This window comes from Asterias amurensis, chromosome 21 (genome assembly GCF_032118995.1).
Source record: "Asterias amurensis chromosome 21, ASM3211899v1".
Classification (NCBI taxonomy): Eukaryota; Metazoa; Echinodermata; class Asteroidea; order Forcipulatida; family Asteriidae; genus Asterias; species Asterias amurensis.
In genome coordinates, this window is record NC_092668.1 from 15,109,862 (window position 1) to 15,128,933 (window position 19,072).

Here is a 19,072-nt window from a genome sequence, read left to right on the forward strand (position 1 = left end):
TTGTCTTAAAGGAACTCAAGCTCTCATTTTTTCAATATTTTAGTATTGTTCACAAAAAAATGGGTCAAAAGAAACTTATATAACAAGCTCTCTTTGTCATTATTCCATTTTTATTTGTTACCATTACTTACACAAATAAACAACACCGTTTTATGTGTTGATATGGTCTAGATCAATGGCGTACATGTTGAAAAATGGGCATGGTTTTTAAATTGTAATTATTTTCAGTGTGAATAATGTCTATCCATTTAAGGGGTAAGATATACTACCACTTAACTGAATAATATGCACCATATGCAGCTTGAACCTGTAAAGGGCCTATTGACACTGGACCAAGACTCGCTCAAGGTCACTGAGGAAATAAGTACATTATTGACAATGCCCTTCATATGAACTATTTGAAACAATAACAATACAGTTACTACCAATGCCCTTCATATGAACTATTTGAAACAATAACAATACAGTTACTACCAATGCCCTTCATATGAACTATTTGAAACAATAACAATACAGTTACTACTATGTATGTAGAAACCCTTTACATTACATTAATTTTGTGTCATGTTTGTAGATTTGGTATGGAGCATGATGGATCTGGAAATACTTGTACAGAGGATCCCTATCTTGGCTCCATTATGGCACCTGTTGTCATTTCAACGTACAATAATCATTTCTGGTCAGAATGTAGTAATGCAGAACTTCTTCGATACCTTAGGTGAGTTACTCTTGTGTTATACAGAAGCAATCTGAGAGTCTGTGTTAGTAAGCTTCTTCGATACCTTAGGTGAGTTACTCTTGTGTTATACAGAAGCAATCTGAGAGTCTGTGTTAGTAAGCTTCTTCGATACCTTAGGTGAGTTACTCTTGTGTTATACAGAAGCAATCTGAGAGTCTGTGTTAGTAAGCTTCTTCGATACCTTAGGTGAGTTACTCTTGTGTTATACAGAAGCAATCTGAGAGTCTGTGTTAGTAAGCTTCTTCGATACCTTAGGTGAGTTACTCTTGTGTTATACAGAAGCAATCTGAGAGTCTGTGTTAGTAAGCTTCTTCGATACCTTAGGTGAGTTACTCTTGTGTTATACAGAAGCAATCTGAGAGTCTGTGTTAGTAAGCTTCTTCGATACCTTAGGTGAGTTACTCTTGTGTTATACAGAAGCAATCTGAGAGTCTGTGTTAGTAAGCTTCTTCGATACCTTAGGTGAGTTACTCTTGTGTTATACAGAAGCAATCTGAGAGTCTGTGTTAGTAAGCTTCTTCGATACCTTAGGTGAGTTACTCTTGTGTTATACAGAAGCAATCTGAGAGTCTGTGTTAGTAAGCTCCCACATTCCCATAAGCTCCCAATAAAGACAGGAACATCATTAACAATTACTTTCAAAGCTTTGGTGTGTTTTTTTCTTTTAGATGAGATGTTGATTCAGAAAAGTTAATGATACAGTGCTGGAAACTTTTGAGTGTATTAAATGATGTCAATATGTATCATGTATCTTGAAGAATATACTTTGTTCAAATTTAGAATACTAGCTTGAAACCCCTGATTTCTTGATGCAATAATAAACCGATGATCCATTTTCCTTACAGAGCTTACACCTGTTTAGAGGATTCTCCATTTGAAAGTGGCCTTCCAGAGTTAGATGGATATCCAGGGGAATGGTACAATATGAATGATCAGTGTAAATTTGACTTTGGTGAAGAATTTGAACTTTGTGGAACTGTAAGTATTCTTATTTCCTCTTTTCCCCTCTTCTATCCTGACTGCAAATATTGAAACCACTCTGCCATAATTGGAAATTTTGCATATCCAGGATTATTCCTCTCATAGTCTATATATTTTTTTTATGGAAAATAAGTGTATTTTAATTATTTCAGCCGATCAGATTTTAATGGAACTAGCAAATTTTTCAGATAAATGTTTGTGAGTGGCTGTGATTTATTTGTTTAATCTACAAAAACAAAAACAAAGTTTTTTTGTTATTGTTTTTTTTCCTGCTGTTTTTTTGTTTACCTCTGATCAGGACATGCTTTAACACGTTTCTGAAACTATGAACCAAAATGAACAAGACTGCAGAGCTCATAAAACATTGTTGTTAATACCTTCCCAAAGTATGAGGGTATTAATCAGAGACACTTTGTTACAAGAAAGGAATTAAATCAGTTAATGTTAAAATATCCTCTAAATAAGGACTTTTGTGGGTGCATGAGAGTTTTCCTTGAAAAGGGTCCAGCTGTTTGGAATAAACAGTATGACTCAAGTTTTTGTTATTTGATCATCGTTCCTGGTTTTCTAGTAATTGGTAATTTAATAATGTCATTGATACTAACATTTCATTTTGGAATTCTGTAACAAGGTCTGGAAACCCTTGCTCCACTTTTCTTCTTTGTAGTCAGAGTTGACCCCCACAAATTATTATAAACTATGTTTTTTTTTAAGGTATAGAAGATGTTTCCATAGTGTGCAATAGTATAAGAAAATTTGGACCCATTTATTCCCAGCACATTTTTGTTTAAGTTTCAGAATAAGAAAAAAAAATAATAATGATGTGACAGTTCACTTCACCAACAAGCAATTCAACATTAAGTGTTGATTTGTTTTGGGGCACTGTTGACCTATGGCAAATCATGTCACCTAATTACTTTAGACAGACTCCCTTAGCTTTTTAAATTTTCAAGCTTACACAATTCCATTCTTCAAATATTGGATTGTTTTGCAAACAGCTTACCAACCAAAAACCCATATGGTAGAAATAAAAACAATAGCCTGAAGTTTCAACCCTAGCAGAGTCTTTCTCAAAGGCTGAAAGAAATTTGTATCATGAAACATTCCTACCATCAGGATGACCAACATTTAACACATGTTGAGCACATAAATATTTTGTTTTCACTTGCTTGTTTTTAACAAGTGTACAAATATGTAAAGTTTGCTTTGGTTTCAGCCAATAAATGTCCTCTCATCGTGATACCGATAAATGTCATCATCATTGTTTATACCAACCTGTACCTGTCATTGACAGGTTTTGTTTATTGCTTAAAAGGAAATAGGAAAAAATAATGTAGTGTTACAGGGAACTTGTTATCCAAATATTTTGTTTCTAACCATCTTTGCTTTGATATTTGGCACCCAGCACGGTCATTCATTGGGGTTTATAGGCAGGGCGAGGATTTACTTCCCCTTGTCATTGTGTTATTCCAATGGGACTTTGGAGTGAGCTTCATTAGTGTGTACTTAATTAGTTCAAAACAATGAGTGAATTTAAAATCAAGCAATCAACATGTTTCACAAGTCCAACTAGTGAATTTATTAGTTTTTATTTTCTTTTTCTAGATGTCACTATTGATGATATATAAAGCTTTTTAAACAAAATAAATCCCCTTTCAATAAAACAAGCTAGTTAAAACTTGTAAGTGTGGACTCTCCTCATCCCCTTGTGTGAAACAACTTGTAAGCAGTTGATTGTATAACCACGGTAAAGTATGTTTATCCCAATAGTGATGATTTATGAAGGCTGGTCATCAAGGGTGATAATTCACGTCAAAAGTGACATAGGTTATGTCAAGGGTGACTTCAGTCAAGACTAGTCAACCAGGCCCACTGTATTCAAAGTTGCTTAAATTGTTGTGACAATCAACTCCTACCCTTTTTAAACAAAAAGCAAAAGTTTGCGCTCTTACAATAAACAAAAAAGAAAAGGAAGACGAACTAAAATCTAAAATAGACCTTGTCATTCAGTTGCTATAACTGAATCTATGTCAAACTAAATGACTTTTGCCTTATACACTTTAAAGTTAATTTCTCTCTTCCACACTTTTGTGAAAATTTTGTCAATTAGTATTATAATACATTTTTTAGTTTGTTTGAATTGTTTTTCATTTATTTATTTATTTTGTTGTCATGGTGGGGTTGCATTGAGGATTGGTTTTAGGACATGCATGCTTACTTGCTTACTTGCATGATCATGTAGCTTGTCTATTTTATACCATAAACACTCTTTTTCTCAATCACTGTTTCACTTAAAACTGCTATTCAAAAGATAACAAACTTATTCAATAAAGCTGATATTTTTCACCTGACAGCGAGCCCACCGGCAAGTGCTGAGGCTTTTTTGCAGGGTCACACAATTCTTAACCAGTCTGGCTGATGACACCAATGTAGACCCTTCCAAATGCCCTCTTTTGAGAAAAGTAAGGTCCGTTATATGTGGGCCCAATCTCACCGAGTTGCTAAGTGAAAAGATTTTCCTCAAGCAGAAATCTATATAAGAATATTGTCCTAAGTGTGCACTGACATGAAAGGGCCTCAAGTGGTTCTTAATGACCTGCTTATGATCATCTTGTTTAAGGATGTCCTAATAGAGTCCTTTTTACAGGGTCTTTGTTCTCACAGCGCATTATCAGACAAATCAGACTTGCACATTATGTATGGTACATGTTAATCTCACAACAGATATTTCATTACAGCTTTGCATTTCTCTCAACATGTTATGATTTTAATTTCATCGCATGATTCCCTGCATGAAATATTTTATTAAAATATGTATGGCTTCTAAAGTAAAATATTGCTAACCTATTTATGGTACGTGCTGAGCAAAATTTCATCGCTTAGCAGCTTTAGACATTGGAGCCTGGGAAATATTGATGTTAATTTCTGTTTTTATTTGTTCAAGTTTTTAGTTCAACAGTTTTGTATTTCTCAACCTAATCTGCATTCAAACTGCAACTTCAAATTAGAGAAGTTTTTCCCATTTTGCAATGTAACAACATTATCTTTCTTTTTGCCTATATTTTTCCTTTGAAAATGGTAGTCTCATTGTTTGTTTCTGTGCATGAATGGTAGTTTCAATGTATGTTTCTGTGCATGAATTGAAGTAGTTTTACTCTGATGGGGCTTGACCTGAGCCAGTGTAGAATTTTACAGCTTTTTTTTTAGTTTATGTAACTTCATTTTAGAGAGTGACATCTCTTTCACTGGGAAAAGCATTTTTTATTTGATAAATAACATTAATTGATAATCAGTGGCAAAAACTGTGGGGTTTATAAATAGCCAGAGTCACACTTTTGCTCTCCTATGTAATTTTGTTATCACATACTAATACGTTGTGGGAATTGCAGTTTGTTGGGGTTCACATATCAATCAACATACTCTCTCCAGAAAAATAACTGAAACTATGCCCCACTTCTTCCATAACCCCCATGAAATAGTGTTAAACAAATTATTTCAAAACGACCACAACCTGGGAAACAGGGATGAACCTTTTAAAGTAAATTTCAGGGCTGTGAATTTCTTTGAAGAAGTTTTTAACTTCAAATTATTTTCCAGATTTTTCATAATGTGTTTAATTCATCGGTTCCTGACCTTTGAACAGCAAGGTCTGCCTAGGCTAAAGTATAACTAAATTGGTCTAACAGAAACCTCTTGTAAATGTGCATCAGTCAGTCAAACCAACAATGTTTACTGTAGTGTACTATGCCTATAGATCATTTTGTGCTTAAAGTTCACCTTGGTTTTGTTTTCCATATTATTTTGTGTTTTTTAACCATTGGTGATTTTTTTTTCTTTAAGAAGAGTACATTTCCAGGTGTTTATATTACTGGAAGTTTTGTGGTAACATTCATAGATGTTGTTGAGTATAATTATGTATTTTAAATTGAACAGAACCAATGAAGCGTTTCTCTGTTTGGCAGAAGATTGTTCCTGAATCCAAATTCAAATCATTTTGACCAATGCTGTGATCACAACCATCATATCAATGAATACAAGTATAAAAGGGCTTTTATTCATCTGTTTTTATGGTACACAACTTCCTATTTTATTGACCAGATAGATGATGTTATTGTCAAACTTACTATTCAGAACTCATTGCTCAATCTTTGTTTGCAGCCAGAGGAATCTAAATCTTGTCATCAATTATGGTGTATTGATCCCTGGGATCCCCAGTACTGCCGTACCAAGAAGGGACCAGCACTGGATGGGTCTGCTTGTGGTAGCGACAAGGTAGGAATGCTTGTTCTTTAGTTAGCAAAGACTTAAATGGGGGGTTAGCAGGTGGATGTTGATAGGTGCTGCACCTGTTATCAGCTCCTTCAATAGTTTTTGTAGGTATTGTGTAGTACCAACAATGCCTCAAAGGGGTATAAGATGTTGATATAATTTTTGTTATGTTAAAAAGTGATATTGGTTGTGGTGCCTCACTTGGTTCAATTGTGGCAATAAACACACTTCCAAAAATAGATGTAGTTGTATTATGTGTATTTGAAACCATAAAGTGTGAGTAACCAGTTTCTATGTTTGTGTTTAGTGGTGCATTCAAGGAATCTGTGTTTTTAGAGACATGGGCCGACAGAATGGGGAGTGGAGTAAATGGTCTCAATGGAGTGATTGCTCCTACCCATGTGATGTTGGTGTTGAAGTCAGAACTAGGAAATGTGATAACCCAGCGTGAGTATTTAATTCTAACATTTTCATACATTTTTCTTGGTCCGTATTTAATTAACTACAGATTCAGAAATGGCCACGCCATTTTGGGGGTTAATAATGAACTTTGGAATGTCTGAGATCTATTCAAGATATTTTGTTTGTCCTTGTAGGCCCTCTCATGGAGGAAAAGACTGCAAAGGAGAATCTTATGAATACCGTCTGTGTAATACCAAGGTAAATGTTCAATCTCAGTTAAGCTATTGTCTGAAGGAAAGTGTTTTTATAGGAGATGCTGGTAGAGACCTTAATAAAAGCCTGAAAGAACATGAAGCACAAGGTAGAAGAAGGGATTATGACAAATCAAATTAAAACGCTCTACCGATCTAGACCATGTCATAGATTTGGATCAGGCTCAGCACAGCTCATGAGAGACAGGAAGTTCCTGAAGTTCTAAAATCTTCTCAAAATATACACAGCAAAAGAACTATACACCTACAAATTTATTCAAAATGGAGTTTCTGTGAAGTCCATTTTTATTCTGATTTGATTATTATTTTCTTTATCATTTGCATGATATTTATTTTAGAAATGTGTTGGTGATTTGGAAGACAGAAGAGCTAAGCAGTGTGAAGACAATCTAGCCAGCTTTACTCACAGATCAACAATTCACTCATGGCTCCCATTTGAGAATAGAAATAGTAAGTCACTGTTATAGAAGTAGAAGTTAAAATTGAACTTAAAAAAATAATCTTACTGCTGTGTGGAATTTGTAAAATATCTTTTATTAAACTGACTACTTGTTTTCCGTTGACTTTGTTGCCATAGAAACCTTACAGTGTCGATTAACATGCATCTCCAGTAAGACAGAAGATGTTGTTGTGACTGACTACAATGTGACGGATGGAACACCTTGTTCATATGATGACCATCACAGTATCTGTGTACAAGGCCAATGTGTGGTAAGAAGCTATTACTTGATCAAACCCTCCAAACTTCAAGTGAGAGCATAACACATGAAATAAGTTGTGCTCAATTTGAGACTGAAATGTGTGTTGTTCAAAATGCTAAGTGAATTAGTGTTTGAGAGAGGGTAATCATTTTGTTTTAAACCTTGAACTTGTCATTTGAATGAAGTTATTTAATATAAAAAAACCATTTCTTTTACTTTCCTTGGTATATGCAACTATCAGTAAAATGTGAAATAATGTTCTTATCTATCGATCACAGAAACTAGGGTGTGACAAAGTTGTTGATTCAAGCAAAGTCGAAGACAGATGTGGAGTATGTGACGGAGATAGTAGCCAGTGTAACTTCATTCAGAAACATTTTTACAGTGAGCCAAAGAAAAGTAAGAGAAGCTATAATGTTGTTTGAAAGCCACCCTTTTTTATCAAATTGTATTATCAAATTTTCTTGATATTTGATTCACAAAAAACCCTATCAGAACTCCGAAGATATAGCTTTACCAAGGAAACTTGATCAGTGTGGAAAAAATTGAAGTTAATAAAGGTTGAAAACTTTATAGCTACATCTTTATTTTTGAACAAAATAATTATTTGTAAAAAACCTCAGAAGAAAAATAAATGAAATCATACATGCAAACTGATCTACCATTTTTTGTTTCCCCAAAGTTTGGTCTCAGTACTTTCTTACTATAATTGTCATTGAGGGTGTAGCTTTATTCTGTGTTTTATTGATGGCCAGAATCAAGGTACCTTAACGTTCTCTTTATATTATCTTGCTTGCTTGTAGAGTATCAACAGATTGATGTATTACCTGCTGGGTCACGCTATATCGACGTCAGGGAAAACACACACACGGATAGCTTTATTGGTGAGTTTACAACTATTTTGGTTTGAAGGTTTTCTGTAACTGTAGTAAAGTTTGCTCATGTTTGCAAGTAAAACACTTTGTAGACTTGCAAGGTTACATGACTCTTACACAGATTGTGTGAATCACAACTTAATTGTATTCATTGGTTATTTTATGCTTGATGTATAGATTAATATTCCTCAAAAATAAGTCTTCAACTTGGATGTGATAGTTGTTTTTTTGTATTGATTTTTTTTTTCAGCATTAAGAAAAGCTGACAAGTCTTACATACTGAATGCTCGTAGCACCCAGTCTGGACCACATTCTTTTATTGAAGGCAGAGCTAGATTTGTTTATGCCCCTGATGAGGATAGAGTCTTTACTGTTGGGCCACTTCAAGCAGATCTGGATTTGTTGGTAAATAAAAATTCTTTTACAGATAGTAATTTGTGTAAATTCTGCCATGTTTCTAGATAGCTCAGGTAGAGCACCGGCAAAATAATCCAGAGGTCTTTCATTCGAATCCTGCTCGAGTTAATTTTTTCTTTATTTAACCCCAAAAAATCATTTACAAATTTACTCGGTCAGTTTTCCTTGTGGTTATGTTTCTTTATGGGACCAACATTTAGTTTGCACTTCCTCTAAAGTTTTATGATGAATAATAACCCTCCACCTTAAAAGCACATAATTATGGCCCAAGTTTCCTGACAGCAGTTTGTACAATTTTTAAAATGTGAATCATCAGCTAGTTCAGTTCAGCTAGTTCATCCCTCTTAAAACTGTTGTCGTACACTTTATTGTCTTACTAATTACTGTATGTTTCAGCGCTTAAACACCCTGCATTAAGCGCTTTTATAAATGCATGTTATTATTATTATCATTATTATTATTATCCCATTTTAGGTTTTCTGGAAAAAGAACAGCAAACCCATCAATATAACCTATAGCTACTATATAGAGAAAACTGCTGATTCTACTAATACAGAACAAACGGCCTCTGTACATATTTTCTCAGCGCCTGCTGTTGTTACAGATCCCCCTCATGTTCCTATAGTAGAAGTGGAGTTTATTTGGCAGGATATGGGATGGACTCAGTGTACCCGAACTTGTGGTGGAGGTAAGGGAATATTTGTAAAAGTGTTTATAGTGAGAAAGAGTCGTGGAAGGATGATTTGTGAAAATAAGTGTTTAATTTTGATAATAACAATACTTTATAAAGCATCTTTTACAAAAGTTTCAAAGCGCTGAACAAGAGCATCTATACGAATAAACACCAATTGAATAATAGACTTGGCATCAAATTAAATGAGTTTGTGCCATGGCTTTGAAGCATTCAAGAAGCGATATCTGACGGATGTGAAGAGGTAGATTGTTCTATCTGACGGATGTGAAGAGGGAGATTTTTCTATAGTTTTAGCTCTGACTGTGAATGCTCAATCACTTGAAGATTAATGTAGATTGCAAGAACTGCAGGATTTGTTTGAAATAAGGTTCTGAAGATAAGTAGGAGCGAGACTATTTTTTGGCTTTAAAAACAAGTAAAAGAAAGACTTTGAAATTGATTCCCTTGGTAATGGGAAGACAGTGAAGGAATTGAAGGAGCGGTGGGATGTGCTCTTAAGATCTTGGGCTTCTGCTGTCTTGGATGCCTGTTAGGAAAACTGTGGATGTTGCTGTCATTACATATAAGAGGTTGTAACTAATAGCCAGATGTGAAGATACAAAAGCAGACAATATTGTTCGAAAGAATTTTCAATCAAATCAGAATTATTGAGATTAATCCTTCTACTCTGGGTTTTCTTTTTGTGTAGGTTTCTCTTTCCATAGCTTCCAGTGTATTAAGAGCAGTGACGATTCTAGAGTGAAGAAAACCTTTTGTGGACAGGGCAGCTACAACCCTAAGGCATCCAAGAAACCTTGCAATGAACAATCCTGTGATGAAACTATGTAAGCTAGAAGCCTCTCATTTTCCTTGTGGTCAATTTTGTTTTATGCATTAATGTTCCTAATGTATTTTGATTTCCAAATTGTTTTGCCGTTAGACATCATTAAGATGTTATAAAAAGTTCCCCAAAGCCAATTGAAGCCTGTACAATGTTTACTCTGGACGCCTCCAAATTCAATAAGAGGTTTCTACCTTATGTTCGAGTATGAGGTCTTTAATAATAATAATAATATGTGCCTTATCAATCCAGTTATGCCTCTCAAAGCATCACAATTAATGCAATGTTATATTTATGGATAACATAGGTACTGCATAAAGCACCCCACTTTTGCTTTTCTGACCCTATTAGATTCAAAGCTTAATGGTCAATCATATTTTATGTAACTTTGGTTCTCTCATAGTGTGTTTGTCCTGGTACTCTATTTTTTCCTCCCTCTGGAAAACAGAAAAACACAAAATTGGTTTAAAATCAGACTTTGTTTGCTTTCCCCATTTGTGAAGAATTGAACCAGAAACAGCCCCTTTAGTTACAACCCAAATGCCACAACCTGCCACATCTAAGCTTATCACAACTACTCTGCCTGAAACTACCACAACCCAGCAAACTACAACACAGCGTACCACCACAGCCCAGCAAACTACAACACAGCGTACCACCACAACCCAGCAAACTACAACAAAGCCTCCAATAACAACCCAGCAAACTACAACCCAACCTCCCACTACAACTCAGCCTCCAACAACAATGCAGACTACCACCAAAATGACAACCACAGTTCCACCAACGACAACTATAAGAACAACTCGACCACCAACCACTCCTACAGTGACAAAGAAACCCTTTAAACCATCAGGAAGAGGAAAGAAGACACCTGTTTTTAAGTGGCAAGTAGATGAATGGAACCCGTGCTCTCATACCTGTGGTTCTAATGGTGTCCAATCACGAGGGGTACGCTGTATCAAAAAAAATGGTAGAAAGGTGTCATCTACTGCAGCTGAGAGGTGTATTGAGGAGAAGCCAGCGACTCGTCAGAATTGCAACCAGGACATTTGTCCAGCGTTCTGGAGTATTGGGGATTGGTCTAGTGTAAGTACCAGACTGTTTATTGTTTAACTACATCACAGTATTAAATCTTGTTTAATAATGGTTGAACGGAGACAAATTGACTTTGGATTTGAACCAAGAACCTCCAGCTGGATAAACATACTGGGCCTGCATTTAGTCAGGGAAGCAGCCAGGGTTCACCTTCAGGGGGTGTGGTTTCTTATTTAAAATACAAAATAATAAAAGACAAGGGAAACTGGCCCTTGTGGCTTACTATTTGAGTATAAAAGCTTAATAATTAAAAAACCAGTGTCACTTCCCAAAGTTTTTGTTATTTTGGGTTGAAGCTTCTTGAAAGAGTTTTTTACTCCATTTCTTGCAGTGTACCGTCACTTGCGGAGATGGGTTCATGAGTCGTACAGTTATGTGTGGAGCCCCTACAGATAATCCTGAAGAATTTAATTGTTTTGAAGATCGACCAATGGACACAAGTCCCTGCAATCTTGGAGAGTGCCCTGTAGAAGGTAGGAATACATTGCTACAGTTCACAAGCCCTAAATACTTCAAACTGTGAATGTTTTATTGTTCTAAATGTAAAATCAAACCTGTTATACTTGGATCGATCTAGAGCACATGTGGTTGTTTTAAACCCTCATTAACTTAAATTTGATTGATATTGTTTTTCTCCAAACTTGTAGAAGATGTGTGTACTCCTCTGCAGAGTGTTATCTGTAACCCTGATTCATTCCGCACGTACTGCAATTTGCCTAACTATAGTGATGTTTGCTGTACAACTTGTGAAGAGCAAGAACAAAATCAACAAGAGAAAGAGGAAGAAACCACTGTAGCAGTAAACCCTCAGGAAAAGAAGAAGAAGAAGAAGAAAAAGAAGAAAGGCCGTGGGCGATCTGGAAGGAGACAACTGTAGATAACATGCAAAACAAAGTTTTCCTCCATTATCTTTATTCTTATTTTTTAGCATACGAAGACCACTTGATTTAGTTTGAACGTCTTTATTTGTAAATCGAGTTTAACTAACCAGCAGAGTATGATTAAAATGGCCAACCTTATGCAAATGAGTCCTTTGTGTAAAGCAATCCAAGTGGTTTTCTTTTTCATGGTACTTAATTTCATTGCAATTTTAAGGATGGGTACTTTTTAAACACCAAACACAATGTCCACAGATTTACATTAACTTTTTTCTCCTGATCACCGAGGCAAGTAATATTTTCAGGGAAGTTTTCTACTAAAATATTCTTCAAACTGTTTAAAGCCATTGGACACTTACGATACAAAAAGCAAAATAAAATTTCACAGATTAACAAATAATTTACAGGGTTTACAGAAGGTAATGGTGAAAGACTTTTCTTGCAATATTATTCCATGAAATGCTTTACTTTTTGAAAGAACATTAAAACAATATCAATTCTCGATATCGAGAATTACGGATATCAAGAGTTACGGATTTATTTAAAACACATGTCATGACACAGCGAAACGTGCAGAAACAAGGGTGAGTTTTCCTGTTATTTTCTCACGACTCTGATTGATCGATTGAGCCTAAATCTTCACAGTTTGTTATTTTATATAAGTTGTGATACAAGAAGTGTGGGCCTTGGACAATACTATTAACTGAAAGTGTCCAATGGCACTAAGTTCAATGTAAATCTGTGGACATTGTGTTTTTTGTCCTACAAAAGTACCCAGACCCTATAAGCTAAAATGTAATCAGGTGAATGTGTAAATAATATTTACATAGAAGCTTCAAGTAACCTTGCCAGCAGTGTGTGGATGAATTTAAAACCTCTTTTCTTTGTGTGTTTATACAAAATGGACCTGGTGAAACCTTCAATTATTTTTTTCTTTTCCGTGAAAAGAATTTTGTTTAGAAACTCACAACTTTTGTACATAATTACCTTATCATTATTAACCCACTTTGTATTTCTTCCCATGCCACTTAGAAACCGTTATTAAAAACTGATATTTTATTAATGTAATGTTTCAAAGCTGAACTTGTAATAATCTTACTGTTTGCAAAATTATGACTTTGTGTATATGCATGGCTTTTAAAAATAAAATTAAGTATATAATGCTGTATTTTGAAATGCAATTAAAAGCCTATATGCAAAAGCAGTGGTACATAGTTGTATTTGTGTTTTATATTTGATTATAATGTGTCTGATTTTACTGATGTGATGTGAAGATGGTAACCTTATATTGTATTTTTCAGATTGTTTACATCAATGGAATGAATCCACAATTCAAGTATTAAGCGAAGAATGTACAATGGACATCATGTTTTGGCATGAATGGACAACATAATAAGATAATGATTTGATTAATTAAGATTGCACACACTTTCAAAACAAAAGATGTGTGCAACCTAATTTAATTGGCCGGACTTCACTTATCAGCTGTAGTTTATTGTACCAAAAAAATGCTTTTGTTTAAGTCGCTGTTGTGCTTAATTAAATACACACTACTGAAACTTTCAAACTTTTCTTACATATCAATTTTTGTCCATTTATTCTGATAATCTTAATCTTTAACAACATTATTTTTGATATTTATTACACAACCAAAAGCACAGGCATTCTATATCACGACGAATGGGAGACAAACAGCTTCAGAAGTCTGAGGAAAACCCCAAATAGGAAATGCCTTGCAATTAAGTAGATGCAGGTAGACTTAGTTTCTTAAATGAGGTACATTGGAGATTTAATTTGTTTTACAATACTTCTGTTTGTGCGTAAAATCCCAGTGTTTGTGCCTTTACACAAAATCCCAGTGTTTGTGCCTTTCTGCACATCAACTTAAATGCAGAATTTTAAACAATGGGGCAATGCTTGGGCCAGGTTTTCTTTGTTCTAGTGCTACACCACAGAGCTTTGCTTCAGACAAGGGAATAATTAATAGAACAATGAAGTTCACTGCAATCAGTCATTTCTAAAGGTTGTACAATCTCTAGGTCATCTTCCTTCAGAGTGTTCTGTTTTTTCTCTGGCCATTCCACCCAAGCAAGGAGGTGACTGTGTTGGAGATGCATTCTGGGACCACTGTAAGGGTGTCTTGGCCTACAGGTGGAGAAAACCAAGGATGTAAATAGTGGATGTTGTATGACATGTAACTTGACCCAAATTATTGCTCATATTCCTGTGTGACATGATATTTATAATGAAGTAATTAAATCACTAACCTGGATTGATAAAGCATGGACTGACCCTTGTAATTCTTCCTGAAGTACCTCATTGATGAGACGATGCCTCTTCAGTAAACTCTCTTGTTCAAACCTGTTTGACACAACAACTACTTTAAAGTGTGTTTCGGAGCCTCTGGGTACATTGTGCATAAAGCTCTCATTGATAACATCCAGATGACTTGGCTGCAAGAAAACAACCATTTTGATCTTTACCAGTTGATAAAGCATGCATGTGACCTTTAACTTAGCTTAAAGTGCCAATACTCATCACAGGTGAGGTAGTTTTAAAGATACGCTTGTGTAATTAGTAGTGGTTGGGATTCAGTTTGAAGGGAGAGTTGGGGTGTATGGTTTGAAAATACAATCTCTAGGCAGTAGGGTTGATGTCTTTTATATCAATACTCGCATTGAATTCAATTTGAAGGGAAAGTTGGTTGGGGGGATGGTTTGATAGTACAACAATCTAGGCAGTAGGGTTGATGTCTTTTATATCAATACTCGCATTGGATTCAATTTGAAGGGAGAGTTGGTTGGGGGGGATGGTTTGATAGTACAACAATCTAGGCAGTAGGGTTGATGTCTTTTATATCAATACTCGCACTGGATTCAATTTGAAGGGAGAGTTGGGGGGGGGATGGTTTGATAGTACAACAATCTAGGCAGTAGGGTTGATGTCTTTTATATCAATACTCGCACTGGATTCAATTTGAAGGGAGAGTTGGGGGGGATGGTTTGATAGTACAACAATCTAGGCAGTAGGGTTGATGTCTTTTATATCAATACTCGCATTGGATTCAATTTGAAGGGAGAGTTGGGGGGGGGGATGGTTTGATAGTACAACAATCTAGGCAGTAGGGTTGATGTCTTTTATATCAATACTCGCATTGGATTCAATTTGAAGGGAGAGTTGGGGGGGATGGTTTGATAGTACAACCTCTAGGCAGTAGGGTCTTATCAAAGTTTACTCACCTGAAAACTGTCTGTCAACTTCTTTCGTATGCTTGCCTGTACCGGCCATTGTGTGTCCATACTAATATAGCGGATCAGCACTTGCTTTGGTTGTTTTAAGGTTCCTTGTAATGCTCTGAATAGAACTCTGGATACTGTAACAGGAAAATAATAAAAAAGGAAATATTGAGAAGCTCCCCAACTTTTGTAAAGAAGAGTCAATACGCATAAATACTGGCATGACTGTTGTACACCGAAGCCAAAATAATGTGAATGTATCGTACTTATCTTTTGTACTATAAAATAAGATGTTTCTTTACTGGCCTCTAGCCATGTCAGCTGGCGAGTCAAGCAACCAACAATTCCATAAATTGTTTGCTATGGTTGCTTGTTAAGCAACCAACAATTCCATAAATTGTTTGCTATGGTTGCGAGTCAAGCAACCAACAATTCCATAAATTATTTGGTATGGTTGCTTGTCGTGCTTGTGCGGATATTAATTATCATTATTTTTAAAAGTATAAAATATTGCGAGCCATTAATCCATTACATATTTTTTCTACAAAATTATGACAATTGCAAGTTACAACATGTACTGGCTGTATTCAGGTATTCATTTGCAAATATCTTTCCCAACATTTTATTATAACCCAGCCCAGCGGTTGGAATCCTCCGATTCGGCGGTAAGCACAAAACAGAGCCATGAAATTGAGCTCATACTTGACTTTGTTTGAGTATCGGGGGTACACAGTCAAAGTCCCTAAAAGCATCTAAGGATCCGCTTCAAAAACTGAAGGTCACACAGGCGGACAAGGAGAAGGATGGAAAATCAACAAACCAACACAACAAGCTGAAGTGAAGTGAATATATAATATATGGAATACCATCATTATGATTCATGAATACACTATTATACAGACTGTTTCTAGGCCAGTCTCGGTGAGCTGTGTGTAAATTATAACACAGCTGGTTAAAGCTACGAATTGGTAAGGAATAATCCAGGTCCATATTTTCCTCCATATTAATGTCTCACCTTGTTGAGACTTAGACATCGGTACAATTACAAGTGTAGAATATGTGTCTGAAACCATGGAGGTAGAAATCAACCATTATTGTACATCATCATCAACAATAACATAGGGCGCCCTCAAGGGCCGATCACTCAATGTCGGTGCGTGGCGGCGCACTCACAGGTAAAATCATACGGCTTTTGTAGACAGGGCGTTATCCTCGTTAGGATCAAAGCTCGAGAGCAGGTTGACCAATCAGATCTTGGTATTTTTACCTGTATAGTTCTAATGGAGGGCATTTAACACACGAAATCCTATTATGAATTTTGTGGCAAAACAAGGATCCGCAAGCTCGAGAGCTGTCGACCAATGAGATCTTGGTATTTTTACCTGCACAGTTCTTAATGAAGAGCATTTACTACACGTTATCCCATTAAGAGTTTTGTGACAAAATGAGGATCCAAGCTCGAGAGCTGTCGACCAATCAGATCTTCGTATTTTTACCTGCACAATTCTTAATGGAGGGCATTTAACACACGAAATCCCATTAAGAGTTTTGTGACAAAATGAGGATCCATGGCCATCCAATCAGAAGCAGACAAACCTGCTGAGCAGTATTCATGAAATTGACCCCTGGCGTGGACGTGTACGTGACTTATACGTCACAGAGCAGACCAATCAGAACACGGAAAGTAAAAGCCAATGAAATGAAAGCTATTACCCATCCATTGAAATCATTCATAAATACAGCTTGCATTTCTTCGGGCCCAGCTTTTGTTTGTTGTTGTGGAGTTTTCTACCCCTCGACTATGAGCCTTTGTTTTGATGATTTACCCAGTTGTAAAAGTATTACGTAAGTTCCTTTTCTTTTCTGTTAGCACGTGATTCAGTGGAAATTTCCGCTCAGATTTCTTTCACTTTTGTTAAAACTCTGGCAGCGTGGTTGGCCACACTTCACTCAACGCTAAGCTACGGTTAAGGGTGGTTGTGGCAGGATGCGGATGGTAACTTTTGAAAGTAAGCTAGGTGACTGAAGTTAGTTAGATGTTGTTTTATATTTATGGGAGTATTTTGCCTTGTTTTCCTGTGCACCATGTGCTATATGCTGTGCTACGTTACTAAATGCTGTGTTCGCCGTCTACATGCTTCTCGTATCGTAGGACGTCCATTTTTCAAGGTGTCCCTATGAATAATCACGGCAAATCTGTTACCTCTCGTGATTGATGTAAAAACGGTCTCTAAATAAATTGTTTGTGGTTTGACCATGGTTTGACTTGCCAAGCAAAGAGTCTCCTATCACTTAACCAAAACTTAGAACCATGTAAGGCTCCACTCGTTAGTTGCACTTGCAAATGCAAATTTAGTGCTTTAGGCATTTCTACAACTTTTTACTAGGTACAAAAATTTGTCACAGTGTTGGACCATATAAAGAAAAATTTTCCTCCGGAAAAGTTTTCTCAAACACTTTTTAACTTGCATATCATTTTCTTTGGAGAATGTTGTTTTAACCCTCATTAATATTATTAAAAATTTAAAAATTTGCTAGGTGATTCAATTATCACTATTTATTTATATGTTTTACTGTATTATTAAGGAAACAAAATAACGAAAAAAAAAATAAAACACAAGCCATTTACAGCTCAACAAGGTGGGCTAGGAAACGTTTTGCCCTTCACACTCTTGGAATTCTTATTTAAAACTGCATCTGGCAATTAGTCTATTTGCAAGCTTGTCTCTATGTTGTTTGTTCTCACAGTGAGCTCAGTCGCGTTGGTCCAGAAAATTCTCCCTGCAAAAAAGAAGTAGCAAACAAATGCTCACCCAATTTTCACCCTTGTGTGTTAACATATATGCCTCCCCCTTGTTGAATTGTTTTAGGTTTAAGACTAAGTTTCTTATTGTGTCTGCCTCATCTCTGTTTTTTCCTTCAATTAAACATCTAATTATTTGAAGTTTACAAGTTCTATTGTAGCCTGCCTGATAATAGTCCAAACATTGATACATAAATGGCATCCACTTCACTTTTTGAGCATAACATTGGATTATAAAATTGTGTCTCTTGTCTATAGTAAATATACATGTAATAAGATTCTTTGAGGCAGTGGACGCTATTGGTAATTGTCAAAGACTAACCTTCACAGTTGGTGTATTTCAACAAATGCATTAAACAACAAACTTGTGAAAATTTGAGCTCAAACGGTCATTGAACTTGCGAGATAATAATGAAAGAAAAAAAAAACACTTTTGTCACACGAAGTTATGTTTCGTTTTATGGTTGATTTCGAGACCTCAAGTTCTAAATCGAAGGTCTCGAGATCAAATTCGTGGGAAATTGATTCTTTCTTGAAAACTATGGCACTATAGAGGGAGCCGTTTCTCACAATGTTTTATACCATTAACCTCTCCCCGATACTCGTCACCATGAAAGGTTTATGCTAATAATTATTTTGAGTAGTTCCCAATAGTGTCCACTGCCTTTAGCGTCCCATCCGAAGGACAAAGCAATGGTTAAGTGTCTTGCTTAAGGACACAAGTGGCACGGCTAGGGATTTGAACCCTCACTCTGCTGATCAGAAACACCAGAGTTTGAATTTGGTGCTCTTAACAGTACTGCTTGTCCACTACTCTTCCACAACTCCAGGTTATCTTTGTGGGCTAATGCATACCTCCATGTATTAAGTAAAAACACTACAGAAAC

At 35.9% G+C, this 19,072-nt stretch overlaps 2 protein-coding genes across 2 annotated transcripts in view; one reads left to right on the plus strand and one right to left on the minus strand.

Moving 5' to 3' along the window:
• LOC139953388 (uncharacterized) overlaps positions 1-12,152 on the plus strand; it is a 30,944-nt gene extending 18,792 nt beyond the window's left edge. Inside the window, exons 28-43 of the mRNA XM_071952897.1 lie at positions 575-718; positions 1,585-1,717; positions 4,075-4,182; positions 5,879-5,992; positions 6,297-6,436; positions 6,586-6,649; positions 7,002-7,113; positions 7,241-7,374; positions 7,643-7,763; positions 8,168-8,248; positions 8,490-8,644; positions 9,131-9,344; positions 10,039-10,174; positions 10,674-11,259; positions 11,600-11,741; positions 11,916-12,152. Of these exons, the coding sequence (XP_071808998.1) occupies positions 575-718; positions 1,585-1,717; positions 4,075-4,182; positions 5,879-5,992; positions 6,297-6,436; positions 6,586-6,649; positions 7,002-7,113; positions 7,241-7,374; positions 7,643-7,763; positions 8,168-8,248; positions 8,490-8,644; positions 9,131-9,344; positions 10,039-10,174; positions 10,674-11,259; positions 11,600-11,741; positions 11,916-12,145 (2,614 nt within the window). The 3' untranslated portion in view covers positions 12,146-12,152. The remainder of the gene's footprint in view (positions 1-574; positions 719-1,584; positions 1,718-4,074; positions 4,183-5,878; positions 5,993-6,296; positions 6,437-6,585; positions 6,650-7,001; positions 7,114-7,240; positions 7,375-7,642; positions 7,764-8,167; positions 8,249-8,489; positions 8,645-9,130; positions 9,345-10,038; positions 10,175-10,673; positions 11,260-11,599; positions 11,742-11,915) is intronic.
• Positions 12,153-12,186: 34 nt separating this feature from the next.
• On the minus strand, positions 12,187-16,573 carry LOC139952838 (DNA-binding transcriptional regulator BolA-like). The gene is made up of 4 exons (XM_071952092.1): positions 16,398-16,573; positions 15,386-15,519; positions 14,414-14,599; positions 12,187-14,291 (listed from the first exon to the last, which is right to left on the minus strand). Exons 1-4 carry the CDS (start codon positions 16,453-16,455, stop codon positions 14,187-14,189), a joined length of 483 nt encoding a protein of 160 aa, XP_071808193.1. The 5' UTR covers positions 16,456-16,573; the 3' UTR covers positions 12,187-14,186.
• Between the last annotated feature and the right edge of the window lie 2,499 nt (positions 16,574-19,072).